We start from the raw sequence: 14,421 nt of genomic DNA on the forward strand, positions 1-14,421 counted from the left end.
TGAACAAAAAAGGCAGAGCAGTGAAGGAAGCATGTGTGATCATGAGGTTTTCCCCAGACACGCTCAGTAAAAAAGGCTGAGAATATTTCTTTGCTCCAGAAGAGACCCACATTTGATAACTGCTTTGTGCTTGAGCCTTCCAGGCTCTTCTTGGCCTAAGTCTGCAGTGCAACAGGAGTTTCCTAAACGGCAGATAACCCACGAGCTTTAGCAACAACTTCTGCAGACTAATAACAATATATTTAAATTGCATCAGGCACAAAATAGTACAATAAAGCATGACGACAGAGTAACTGGAAGAAATAATCCAAGTTTTAGGCAGGAAAATGCAGCCTTAGTTAATAAAATATCCACAGGACAGATGACTAGCAAGAGGTCCACCTTCAACTACATTCACTTCATTAGCAAGGTGTAATCACAGAAAAAAACAAACCCCAAATTAACCCAGTTTGTCCAGTTCTTTTCAAAAGTAAACCGGAACAAAGATTCATCTTCTCATTGTCTTCCTTTTAGGAATGAGCTCAGCTTGTAGGTAGCTACTTTGTTCTGTCTTGTTCAAGAAATTACATTCTGACGTTACTCCCTGGTTGATTTACCAGAATCTTTTCTTTCAGCTCACAAAGAGAAGGGAAGGCAGATCTCTCAGCAAGCACTGAGATTGTATAAGCATGCTGTGTGTAGCAGCTTATCAGTCCTATAATCAAGGTCACAACACACGGCCAACCCCCAGCGATAGTTGCCGAGGAGCCCAGCGCACACAGAAATCACACAACACTTCTGGCTTCAAAGGCTTCGTTGATCGCACAATCCGCTTATTATGTGAGCCCTCACAGACAAGTGAGAGCACTGTGAAAATAACCCTATCCAAACAGTACAGAGAAAAGAACTAAAAAAGGAAAGTAACGCCTACAGCTTTGCATTCAGCACTGCTGGGCTAGAGACAAAGCAACACCATCATTTGGTTTGGTATCTCATAGGTCAGGCTGACCTGAGAACATCTTCCAGGGTAACACAAAGGGACCAGAAACATCATGGCAGTTTATTTTGAAGGAAAACAAAGCTTTGGGCAGTTCTCCTAGCTCTTCAAATTACTGGCATCCTCAAGAAGATAATTAGCACCTTTCCATTCTTCTTAAAGCAAACAAAATTATAGGAAGCTGAGTTGAAAATAAAGAACCTAATTTAGGTATTGTTTCCCACCCTGTCATAAAATATGTGCATTAATGCCTCCACTGTCCTCTGCAGGATGAAAACAAAACCAGGGGTTCTCCCCCACCCCCAACAAAAGCCATAATTACAGCAAATGCAAGACAATAAAGGGACAGATAAAACTAGAGATAAGAGCTTTTACAGACAAGTTTTTCTAGAAAGGTGGCCAAAAAGATTTGCGCTATGGATCTCTTATGCCAGGAGGTGAGATAACAGATAGTGATAAAATAGCTATTAACACAAGGAGCCATACCAAGACAAGCACTGAACACCGTGAGTTAGTATTTTAAATTCTTTCCTTACCAGTCCCCAAAGGGCTCCTTCTGTTGTGGCAACGATGGTGGCAGCTCTAGGAGTGTTGTACATCAATGCCAGTTCCCCAAAACTGCCATGATTATCATAGCGGCCCACACAGCGTGACTGGTTGTCTTTTGCTACAACAATATCATACAACCCCCTGGAAAAAATGGAATAGATGCTTTTTGTTAGACAACATTCCAGTATAAATCATAAAAACAGCTTCTTGCTGTTATATAAATAGGACTCTTACTGCTGCGTGAGATGGAACATGCTTTATTGAGCTTTCCAATTGCCTGATACTAAGCTGCTTCTTTCTACACTATTTTCACAACCATTCTCTCTTAATAAAGCATTTCACTCCTGATGGATCTGGGCAGAATCTACTTGATTTCCTCTGCATAGTATTTTGACACTGCTATTGTAAGTGTTCTGGCTAGGGTGATAGGTAGTTTCATCATCTTTTAACAGTATTTGTCCTCTCACAGCATGCACTTTATCCAGTGAGGCCTCTTTAGAGTGACTTGGATTCATTCAAACCCATTTTCTCTGCGACGGTGTTGCTGCAGTACCTTTGGGATACACTCAGTCCAACTGCTCACGTGCTCCTACGGTTTTGCCTCGATTGCCGATTAAGGGTATGTCTGTATTATAACCCCAAGACGCAATTGTAGCTTGTACCTGCATATGCCCGTGCTAGAGTCAAACTATCCAGTTCTTCTGTGGACAACAGCAACGCTACAGAAGCACAAAGATCACAGAAAAGGACCTTTCTTTAAAATACCAAAGATACTAAGTGAATTTTGCAGTGCAAACTGACCAGTCTTATTACAAGCAGCACTTCCTGATCCTCAGGCTGGAGGATTTAAGGCTAGTTCCAAGACGTTACACATGCCACATCCTTGCACTGTAGCACAGAGATCTCCAGAGGCAACCATTTCTCACCTGGTATTTGTCTAATAGCTCCCTTATGACCAAAGCTTTTATCACTCAGTTCAACTTCGCACCATGTTGCAACTCCAAGCGTGCTGACAGTTGAACCAACCAATTTTATCACCATTTTCATGGAGGTGTGGCTACTGAAGTACGTAGGTTATAGCATGCAATGTTCAAAATTGAAGAGCATCCACTGGACTCTCACAAAGCTCTGTGTGTGGAGATGACGCTGTGGGATGCAGTTTTGCAGAACATTACAGGTTCCACTCTAGTCACTGGCTTCAAATTAAAGCCAAGCTAAAAGGTTTTTAATTCCTTTTATTTTTTTGTTTGGTTGGATTTTGTTATAGCTCACTTCTAAAAACAGGAAAGCTCTCTACAGCTGATGACTTCTAGCCAGGATCTCTGAACAGATCAAGAGGAAAGCGTTCGAGCACTGGAAGCTTCCTTGCACTTAGATCAGAGGGAGCTGTAACCTGTTTAAATTGGAAAGGCCGCCTCATCCTGTTCTCCAAGAGGCACACTTCTTACGTTATAATGAATTTAAGGGAACAGTGTCCCAGAATTTACTATGAACCAAAAGACTACTCTGATGAAGATGCAGGTACAAGTCCAGCAAGTCAAAGCTCAAGACACAAATATGTATCAAACAGCACCACAGCAAGTACACATGAAGAAACAGGCTATGCATAGAAAAGTAGCCCTTTACGAGTCAAACAAGTGTCTGTAGCACCCTCAGGACTGTATTATGCTTGGAGCTTTAAAAAAAAAATAATTTAAAAATATAGCTTAACTAGAATTGATTAATTCTTGGCTATGGCACCAGAAATTGTTCACGGACTAGTCACTGGCCTAAGAGACTTTACAAAACATATCATGCCCTGAAGAAAGCAAGCAGGGAACACCTTCCTGGCTTTAAACAGCTGAACATGCATATAATTTTTCCCAGAAGTTTAGATCTTTGTCAGAAGGAATGGTATTATCTCCCAGAACATCATTAGGCATATAAGGAAAAAAATACAAACCCATAAGAATCAACAGAAATGGTAGTAGGTGCAACTTCTCATGGTAAACAAGTATGGAAACAGACTCACTGGTGAGACCTGCCTAGTATTAACAGCAGAGGGTCTTCCAGGATTGCTGATGGACAGCTCTGGGTTTGTTAAGATATCTTTGAACACTGCTGCATCTAAAAAAACCGCATACTACAGGACAGCTTTATGCCACTTTCATTTGGAGGATGTTCCACAAAGTGGACATTATGTGCAAACAAACAAGCAATTAAAATACATCAAAGTGAGGAAGCTTTACACAATGAATTGTGGGTCTACTGTATCAAAGCCTTTCAGACCCAGAGAAAAGTTTGGCTACTGGATCAACAGTAGATGGGCTTCAGACACGTCAGAAGATCCAAGAAATTTAGTCTCAGTCACCCAGAATGCTAAAAGAGGAAGCCATGCGCATGAAGATTTTGTAACATCCTTACCAGACACCTTTTACACTCAACCACTTACTCACACTTAGGAGACAGGGAAAAGAAACCTACAGCGTACTAACAGTAAACTAAATAAGGATTAGCATTGATGGGAAGTTTCGCTAATTATTGTAATGTCCAACATTTATTTAATGTTTCTCAACGGCACCAGAGCCACTGTTTTCAGAGGCTTTTTGATCTGGAAGAGCCATCTGTGAGCACCTTAAGCAAATGCAACAACTTCCTCCCATCCCTCACAGCCTGAAAGTCACTTACTAGAACCATTTATTTCCAAATAACTATAGCCATGTAACCTTCAGCAAGCATTCAGCTGTCTGTGGCCCAAGGACTAAACTGGTGAGGCACCACTGGATGACCTTGGCTCAGCTTTATTGAGCAAACTGTTGCTGAGCTGTGAGACAGTTCACGAGCTAAAGCCCTGCAAGGTAAGAGGAATAAAAACACAGACCAAAGTGTAATTGTTGAGATGGTAATCGTTAGGAGCTCAAGGACTCAAAAGAAAAACACTGACAGGAAAAAATATAAAACCCCAAGGAAAAAAAAAGCAGAAAAGGAGAAGAGGGCAACTCAGCAAGATTGTGGATTGGTCTGTTCCAAGAGGCAACCGAGGCCAGCGCTAGGTGCCTCCTCAGCAGTGATAAGCATACTAATATTTAGCCACGCAACACATTCATCCTAGCTCTCCCTTCTATGTAGTAAACACTAAATAGCTGCTGCACCCTCAGGTTGCATCTGTCCTGCCTGCTGCCCCCCTGTGCATGGTAAAAGACACTCAGACAAAAGCGATCTGGCGAGGGAATATTAAGAACAGAAGGCTGAGGAGAATGTGTGTGAAGGGGTCTGTGCTAGAAAGCCTGTTTTTCTACGCAGACAAGAAGCTGAAGAGTTAGATCTGCAACACAAAGTCACTGTTCATTCAGACAGGAAGAAACTCATCCAGGGATATTTAGGCATTAATGACTCAAAAGTAACAAGACAGGCCTACTGAGGCCTTGAAAGAGCCAGTCCTCTGAATTTGCACTTGCAGGCAAATGGAAATAGTGTAGCTTTCCTGCTATTCTTTTGCATCAAAAATTGGGTGGGTGGCAGGAGGACGACTGGAAAGGGAGTGAGGAGGCCAGAAAAATCTGTAACTGTTTATTTCTTTATAGTAACTGAATAGCCAACGTAAGAGGTGCACCCAAGTGTTTACAGCAAAGGCTGGTACGCTGTATTGCTAGACAAAAATCAAGTTTTATTTCCCTCACTGTATAGCCTTTCTGACACATACTTTTGGCAACATATTTATGTTACTGTATTATACCTTAAGAGTAAAATAAAACAAAAACTTAAAAACATGAAACCTCCTAACTCAACTACTTCTTGATAGAAAAAAACATTGTGAAATAGCATTAAATCTGTAGAACAGAGACCATAAAAACATTTACCTGAATATCAAAGACAAGGTTCCATTTCACTTCTTTGTTTTAAAACTTGTAGTAGGAAGAGCTTTTTAGTAGCCAACAGGTTAAGAAACTTACTCAAAAATAAACTAAAATAGGCTGATGGCATCTAACATTTTTGAGATGCTCCCAAACTGCTTTTAAGTTTCCTCAAGATTAGGAACTGCTGCTCTGTACACATCTCAGCTTTTCAGAGCTGGTGGCTCTGGCTCCCGTGAGTTTTAGTCTGCAGCACCTTACTCTTACCTGGGACAGCCTGATCTCCCCAGTGAACATGGCAAAGAAAGAACTAGTCCTATCTGGCCAAAGACTTGGGATTGGCCTGAGGCACAGAAGCTGAGGGAGGTAACTAAGTGCAGAAATGGAGCACTGGTTTAGGCTAATGGTACGGTGTGGCAGAGGACAGAACAATGGGCATATGGTCAGACTATATTCAAGGTCGCCTTATGTTCTGTAATTCCACTAATCAGAAAGGGGAATGTACTTAAAATAAACAAGGATCATTTAAAATGAACAATTTTTAACCTATAAATTATTTTTCAAACTCCTTAAACAGCACAGATGACAATTCAAAAGGCAACACACTGCCTTGAAGAACTGCTTTGAAAGCATTTAATACAGTACTAATGGTGCCATCATTTCAGTGATAAGGAAGATAACAGTGCATCAAAGAAGTACTTTCCTAAGATTGTGTTCCAACAGACACTTACAATTAGGTCAGTAATACTCTGTTTAATATTAGAGTTTTACGGGAAGAAATAGATCTCTGTCCTTAATTCTTCTGCAAATACAGTGATGGAAACCTTCTATGACGGACTGACTAGCTGGGCAGATGAGGGGAGAGCAGTGGATGTTGCCCCCCTTAACCTCAGCAAGGCTTTTGACACTGTCTCCTGTAACATCCTCATAGGTAAGCTCAGGAAGTGTGGACTAGATGAGAGGACAGTGACATGGACCGAGAACTGGCTGAATGGCAGAGCTCAGAGGGGTGCACCGAGTCTGGCTGGAGGCCTGTAGCTCGCAGTGTTCCCCAGAGGTCAGTACTGGGTCCAGTCCTATTCAACTTATTCATCAATGACCTGGAAGAAGGGACAGAGCGCGCCCTCAGCAAGTTTGCTGATCATACAAAACTGGGAGGAGTAGCTGATACACCGGAGGCTGTGCTGCCATTCAGTGAGACCTGGACAGGCTGGAGAGCTGGGTGGAGAGGAACCTCATGAAATTCAGTAAGGGCAAGTGTAAGGTCCTGCACCTGGGGAGGAACATCCCCATGCATCAGCACAGGCTGGGGGCTGACCTGCTGAAAGGCAGCTCTGCAGAGAAGGACCTGGGAGTTCTGGTGGACGGCAAGTTGCCCACGGGCCAGCAGTGTACCCTTGAGGCCAAGCAGGTCAAGGGAGGCAATCCTCACCCTCTGCTCTGCCCTGGTGAGGCTGCATCTGGAGTGCTGTGTCCCGTTCTGGGCTCCCCAGTTCAAGAGAGACAGGGAACGGCTGGAGAGGGTTCAGCAGAGAGCTACAAAGATGATGAGAGGGCTTTCCTCCTTTTCCTTATGAGGAAAGGCTGAGAGAGCTGGGCCTGTTTAGCCTGGAGAAGAGAAAGCTGAGAGGGGAACTCACCAATGTCCACAAATATCTGAAGGGCGATGGGGCCAAGAGGACGGGGCCAGGCTCTTTTCAGTGGTGCCCAGTGACAGAACAAGAGGCAACGGGCACAAACTGCAACACAGGCAGTTCCATCTGAATATGAGGAAGAACTTCTTTACCTTAAGGGTGACACAGCACTGGCACAGGCTGCCCAGAGATTGTGGAGTCTCCTTTCTCTGGAGACATTCAAAACCCGCCTGGATGTGACTCTGTGCAGACTGCTCTCAGTGAACCTGCCTTAGCAGGAGGTTGGACTAGATCCCAAGAGGTCCCTTCCAACCCTGACCATTATGTGATTAAAAGTGACGTTAGCCAAAATTTCTTCCAAAAGGGCAAAAGATACTCAAAATGTGCACGCACCACATTTCTATTATATGGCTGTTGCACATATATGTGATCTACAAAATTATGTGAATTTGCTTAATGTAAGAAATTGCAAAATGGCACCTTAAACTGTGCAAATACAGGTCACATGACAAACAGAAGAAAAGAAACCATAAGTCTCTGAAGTCAAGTGGTCAAAACTAATTGGACAAAGTCCAGGTTGTTCCATGGTAGCCACTACCACGGATTTTTATTTCCTGTATTCTTCTTCCCTTCCTTACCATATGGTTTCTTCAGAAGAAACACATCTTGGTCTAGAAACAGCACATAATATGGCTGGGTTTAAGCTATGCATATGCTGATGGGCACAGAAGCTAAACTGAACAAATTATAGGCAAGCTCATGCTGCGGCCCTTTCCTCAGAGAAAGTGGTATTTGAGTTTTCACACAGAACACGTTAAAACCCAGCAGGTTTGAAATGTCCACCTCTGTCAAATCTGATTGCCCATGGGCAAATGATTCAAAAGTCAGTGGAGGCCTAAAGAGGAAAATGGAAAGATCAAAGAAAGAGGCAATGAATGCAAAAAGTAAGTTTACTTCAGAAACTGTCCTACAGTAAGCACTTCCCTGCCATTTCTAAGAAACTGGAAAGAAACATACTCTACATTTCAAAGGCACAGTTGCTTACCGCTCAACAACATAGAAGTTGTCTCCATCATCACCTTGGTCAATTACATGTTCCTGAGGTTTCACCTTCCTCTCAAACATGGCATCAAGGACCTGAGACAGCTGCTCCTATAAAACAAACAGGAGGAGGAGGAAAAAAACAAACAAAAAAACCTCTCAGAAAAATACACCTTAGCATTACTGCTAGACAAGGGTGGATAAAAGTTCATGTGACAATCTGGATAGTGAAGGGTAACATGCGTTGCGTTACTTTTACTGTATGCAAATACAAGTAATGCTGATATTAAATGTTGATTTCCACTAGCACCTCACTTCCAGCGTATTAATCTAAGTTCAATAATGCAGAAAACCATAGATACTTCCATTACGGAAGAGCTATCATCTCAAATTTATGTCCAAACGGCTTAACTTACGCCTATCATTTCAGTGCCAAAGCGCACACATACAGCAAGGTCTCACTTGGTATAATCTGACACAGCATCACTGCAACGGATACATATTGATTTATGTCAACATGCATTATATGTACATATGTAGAAACTGCACCACAATTTGTTAGTAACTTATCTGTACTGTCATCATCTAAGAGCCCCAGTCATGATTCAGGACCGTACTGGACAAGACTCTATACAAACAAGATAGTTTGTGTCTTGGAGGACCTGCAAATCCAGCACAAGACAAGATCAAATAGGTACAGATGGGAAGCACATACAGAACGTGGGATAATGGTGGTCTGCACAGCAGACTCAGGCTAGGTTTCTCTGGTGAGCCATGACTAAACCTTATTTTGTAGGCAGCACAGCCAGGGAAGCTGTGAAAGCCTGGAGATATGATGCCATATAAATGCCTTGTCTCAGTGCTGACCCGCTTCACTATCTCAGTTGTTCCAAAGTCCATTAACAACAGACTTCCACTGCATTTTCAATGACTAGATGTTCAAAGCTGAAGATGTAGATCACAGCTGAGTTACTAAAAATATACCGCATGAACACACAAACTAGTCTTTATGCTGCTAGATACACTTGACATATTTACTGTGCTCCTTAAATTAGGAATAATCATTGCAGCATTTGTAGGCACCACTATATTGAAAATATTGCCTATCTTTTCACTAGAATCCTGTTTTCTTGTCTTTAAAAACTCTCCTGATATTTAAACTAAACATTCATTGCATGAAAGCAATTTCTTTTAACTACGTATTTCACAGCATGCATTTAAGTAGCAGTTGTCAGAAAACAAGAAATGGAGATTTTTAAAGAGCTTTTTTAAAATACTGTAACTCAAAAATGCTTTATTTGGAAGATAAACAGGCAGAGACTTAGCATTTGAAGTAAATAAAACTGTCAATAAAAGGACAAGCTTCGTCAGATTTCTGAACTGTAAAAAACTGTCTTGCTTTAAACATGGGTACTGAGCACTCTGAGGAGCCTTGCTGGTAAGGATAACAGTTGTTGCTCTCACCCAGTACAAAATTCAATATTACAAATTACAAATCCTGTAACCAGGATTCTATAGACTCATAAGACACTGTGGAGCCCATGCATAATATATCATACAGAGCTTCTAACAGCAGAGAAGTTATTACTCCCCTAGCACTTTATTTTGAAACATAAACCAAGTTTATCGCTGGGGATGCTCAAAATCTCAGTGTTAAACTCTGTGACAATCTGAATTTATTTGAGTTCAATTTAGTTCACCTTGCTAGAAGTGATCCACTGGACACTGGCTCCCTCATGCTTGATACCAAGTATTACAGCAACTACTCATGCAAGTAAAGACATTTAAAAGGGCTGTTGAGCCACTGGGCCTAGATTCAGCACAGTTCACCTAAATGCAGCCAGTGGAAAAGGGATTAATTGGGCCAGGACATTTGAGTCACACAATCATATTTACTTCTAAAGGGGTTTTATGCAGTTTTGTTGCTGAGTTTGTTTGCTTGTATTTAACGGTTTTACATGGTGCTTTTTAGAGGTTAAGAAGCAAAAGAACGTATTTTGAGTCTTAATTTGAAAGTGTTCCTCACAATTATTCAAGGACATTGCACACTGAGCAAAAGCAGCAGCCATGCATTCTGCCTTTCAGTGGGTATTCTACAGCCAACCTTCCAAACCAGCCCCATTATTCAGAGAGAGGTAAAAAGTTATTGGGAGGAAGGGTGAAAGGATGCAAGTTCCATACTCCCTTTGTACCCAATTACTAGGAAAGCTTTTCCCTCTCTCCTAAGTGCCCTTTATCATACTACAATCAACGCATGGACTGCAGTCATCTTTTTCAGCCATGTGCTATCTTAAAGCCTGAGTCTTTAACAGTTGCAATTAAGATAATCTCCATTACCTCTCAGCTGCTTAAAAAGCTTTCCCATAAAGCAGTATTTTTCCAAGCCCACTTTCTCAGCTCAAAACTGTTTCTTGAAGTCATCTTTGAATATAAACTCGTTATCAATTTTTGCTTCTGGGTGATTTTGCTGGAAGCTAAAAGATCAGCCTACTCAATCTGAATGGCGATCACATCTTGCACATACCCCTTGAGCTGCTGAATGTTCTTAAATAGGTTTAATTTTTTACCATACATCATCAGATTACTTGCAAAAGAAACCGTTAAAATGTCTTAAGTAAATAGGTTTAACGACAACAGGAATCTCAGAACACCAAAAGGTCAGTCTTGGAAAGGACAGCTTTCAGGGAAACTTTTTGACAGAATGTCAATTCCTCAATCCTGCTGCAATCAAAAGCCTCCAATGATTATTTTGAGAATGCAGTTCAGTGACTCTTGAGTTTGTACAGCAACCAGGAACTGGGAGAACTTCCTGGTTTTCCAGGACAGCAGTGCTTCTGAAACCATAAGCTATCAACATCCATCCTTTCATAGCTCAGGTATAGCTCAATGATTCAAACCACAAAGCTGCAGGGACCCATTGCTGGTGTTACAGCTTTCATTCTTCCCCAACCTGTAGCAGAGGTGTCAGTTCAGTTTTCATGGAAACACCAGACCAGAGATGAGATGCATTTACTCTATGGCCTCTCAGAGGCTGGGTTAGAGGATCTCCAAAGGTCTGTTCCTGAATTATCCTATGATCCTCATTAAAAAAATTCATACCAATTAAGATTAATAAATGCGAGTAATGGAGAGTCATCATTAAAACTCCATGCTGAGGCAATGAGTAACTAATAACCAACTTCAGCAATAAAAATGAGTAAGAATAGAACAACCTAAAAACATGACTTTCTATTCATTTAGAAAAAAATTACTAACATATAGGCATTTAAGAAAAAGGTGCAGCAACCTGAATTCATGCAAATGTGGATAGCGTTCAGTATCACAATTGTGTAAGTAATTTCCTTTTTAAATTGCCCATAAAATTATGAACTGCTTCCTAGGGAAAAGGAAATCAGGTGCAACGGCACCCAACAGCACATACTGAAAGATAAGCAAAAGAATTACAAAAAACCCCACCACAAAACCACAAAAAAGCCCCAAACACCAAACTTTTCTCTAACAGAAAAAAAATAAATGAATTTGCAGGGAGAGGAATCTGACAATCATGGTATTTGTTCATATTGTTCATTCAGTGCTGATCTCCAAACACACATCCCAATCCAGCCTGCATATAATTAATAATCCATGAACTGTCACAATGCAAACAAGTGTCTGGACTGTTAGATCATGCTATTACCCGTACCTACAAACTGCCAACTCCATTTAAGGTTTCCTTACAACTTTATTACCTGATCTAGGTTTTTGAAGAGCAGGATATCTTTACATGCTTCCTGCAGTCTGCATCGTTGTTCATCAGTTTTTGGATGAACTACCTTTAAAACAAAGTAAAACAAAATTGTCATGACAACAAAGGAATAGGATTATAGACTGAACCCACACTTCAGAGCGAAAAAGCAGAACACAATTTAAGAGTGCTAAAGTATACAACTCTTTTTTGTTGTTTGCATAAACAGTATTTATGCATACAATGCAAGACAGAATGGAAGACATATGTATATTATATTTTATACATGTATGTATGAAATATGTATGTATGAAATATATTATGCTGACAATTAACACATGCAAAATAACAGTCAAGACAGACAAGAAGGAAGATGCCTTTTCTTTTCCCTTCCCCTTCTAACCCAGCCACAGATACAGTCAAGGCTTGAGAAGCTGGAACAGAGGAAAAAGTCAACAGTTTTCTTTCTAAACTCTGGCTATATCAATCCCAATATACTTACTGTTGCCATATAAGTAGCATATAAGATTTGATACATATGTATCTCAGTCCACCTAGTAACAGAAGTTACCTAAGTAGTATTTTATTTTTTCAACAAAATTACTTAAATAAAAGCTTTGCTGTTTAAGAGAAAAATTTTTGTTATTTCTTTCCATTTATAAACATCTCATCAGGTTAAAGGAACCAACACTCGCTGTGTCATAAAAATGTTTATATATGTGCTTGTTGGAGAATAATTAGGAAAACATAGAAAAAAAATATTAATTACCTCACATTCACCACATGAGCTATATTTCTGGAATTTCTGGAATAACAAGGATTCCAAAACACAGTTACATTAATAGGTATTTCTAATATTCTAAATTTCTAAATTTCATTGTCCAAAGTTGAGCAGATCTCAGATCCTTGTTTTAAGAAAAAACTGAATATTGAATCATTAGTCAGGAAAATTAAGACTTTTGATAAAATAAATGTATCCAGGTTTACAAATATTTGGATGATCAGAGACACAGAATTTTTTTTAATAGCATCTTATTTATGAAGCGTTGTGGTTTTTTAAGACAAATGAAACTAGACCTAGATATTCATTGCAGAAGTGTAAGCATCCTTGAGATGTAATTTGGAAAAGGATCACCAGAAGTCAAGAGAAAACACCTGACCCTCACCAGCCAGGCTACCGGATTTACTCACATAAAAGCATCTCTGAAGACATACATACAATTACAGTATCTGGACTTGCAATTCCTAGAAATTCCCACCTTTCAAAAACAACAGAACTGGTGGCCACAGTCAAAATATTTCAGCAAAGTATTTCTCCTAACCAGGCAGAACTGCTTTGACAAGAAAGGCAGTAAAAAGCATGTGAGGAATTTTAAGCACCCATAAAGAAACAGCTGCGGTAAAGCTTAACTAATTCTTCCCAACAGCATACATGCTTTAAGAATTGCCTCAACAGTTTTAAGATAATTAAGAAAGGAAAATATCCAAAATTTTAAAGATGGTAGACTTAAACACAGCTCTCAAATCCTTTGAAGTAAAATTATATTAAAGCTACAGTGACTAAAAAAAGTGCATGAGACAAAGTGGCCCTAAATTTCAGAGCAATGTCACTTTCTCAATGTCAGCACACCACAGAGCCTCTCAGAACAAATTGCACAAATGGTTGGGAAAAGGTGACACAGACATCTGCCTGTCAAACTGCAAATCGAACCATGCATGATGCAATGCACTCATTCTTACCCTTTGTTCTGTATCTTCCTCCTCTTCATCTGGATTGAAAGCTTCAGCACAAACTTGGAAGATAAAGAGGAAATTAATAAAAATAAGCAATTACGTGAGAACATCAAACAAAATCAAGTTTAAATTCCTTTCTTCTGTATGTTATCTTCCTACAGAAAAAACAAATAACTTGGTTTTATGTCAGTATACTGTCAGAGGCTTAAATCCTATCTATCCTCTGAGCAAGCACAGCATGGTTGCTCTCAAACTCTCATGTAAAAAGTCTGTAACTTACAATAGAAAATAATTTTGCCTAGCAGGTACTCCAAAGCATGCACACAGATTTCCTTTCAATTCTTATCAAAGCCTAACTATCCCCATTCAGATTAATTTACAAACATCTTCTCTAAAATGCTGGGGAAAAACACCGCAGTACATTGCTTTGTTCTTTGCATGGCAACGTATACAGTAAAACACACAAAGAAAAGGGAAGAAAAAAAAAAAGTCCAAGGATGTATGTGGTACTCACTCCAAGTCAGATTTGCGAGTATCTGTATTATGGGATTTTTTTGATACAGATAAATCATATTTACGCAGAAATTTAACCCTGGAAACAATCAGCTTGACCATAGTATATTCTATCACAAAAAATTATGTTTAATCCCCTCACCCATGTGCTCCTACATCTTACTATATGTGAATCAAATTAACATCAAGTTGCAATATAAAAAGAGCTTAAAAAAATACACAATGTGTTTTTTTAAAACAGGATGATAACATTTGTGGAAACTATTCATGTGTATGTACATGTGTAATGTACAGGAACAAGGCTCTGCCAAACGTGTCTTTGTAACTACAGGACCAACTGAAGGCAATGATAATGGTGAGCTTCTAAAATTTCAAACTATTTTTGTTCTGATTTAATACTTCAGAAAAGGCTTATCT

At 40.0% G+C, this 14,421-nt stretch overlaps 1 protein-coding gene across 1 annotated transcript in view; it reads right to left on the reverse strand.

Moving 5' to 3' along the window:
- The window catches only part of PRKAR2A (protein kinase cAMP-dependent type II regulatory subunit alpha), a 68,988-nt gene that overhangs the window by 12,539 nt on the left and 42,028 nt on the right, over window positions 1-14,421 (reverse strand). The window contains exons 3-6 of the mRNA XM_055804530.1: window positions 13,498-13,550; window positions 11,762-11,845; window positions 8,038-8,144; window positions 1,513-1,666 (exon numbers count right to left, since the gene is read on the reverse strand). Coding sequence (XP_055660505.1) covers window positions 1,513-1,666; window positions 8,038-8,144; window positions 11,762-11,845; window positions 13,498-13,550 — 398 coding nt within the window. The remainder of the gene's footprint in view (window positions 1-1,512; window positions 1,667-8,037; window positions 8,145-11,761; window positions 11,846-13,497; window positions 13,551-14,421) is intronic.

The sequence above is a fragment of the Falco peregrinus genome, chromosome 5 (assembly GCF_023634155.1).
Source record: "Falco peregrinus isolate bFalPer1 chromosome 5, bFalPer1.pri, whole genome shotgun sequence".
NCBI classification, from domain to species: Eukaryota; Metazoa; Chordata; class Aves; order Falconiformes; family Falconidae; genus Falco; species Falco peregrinus.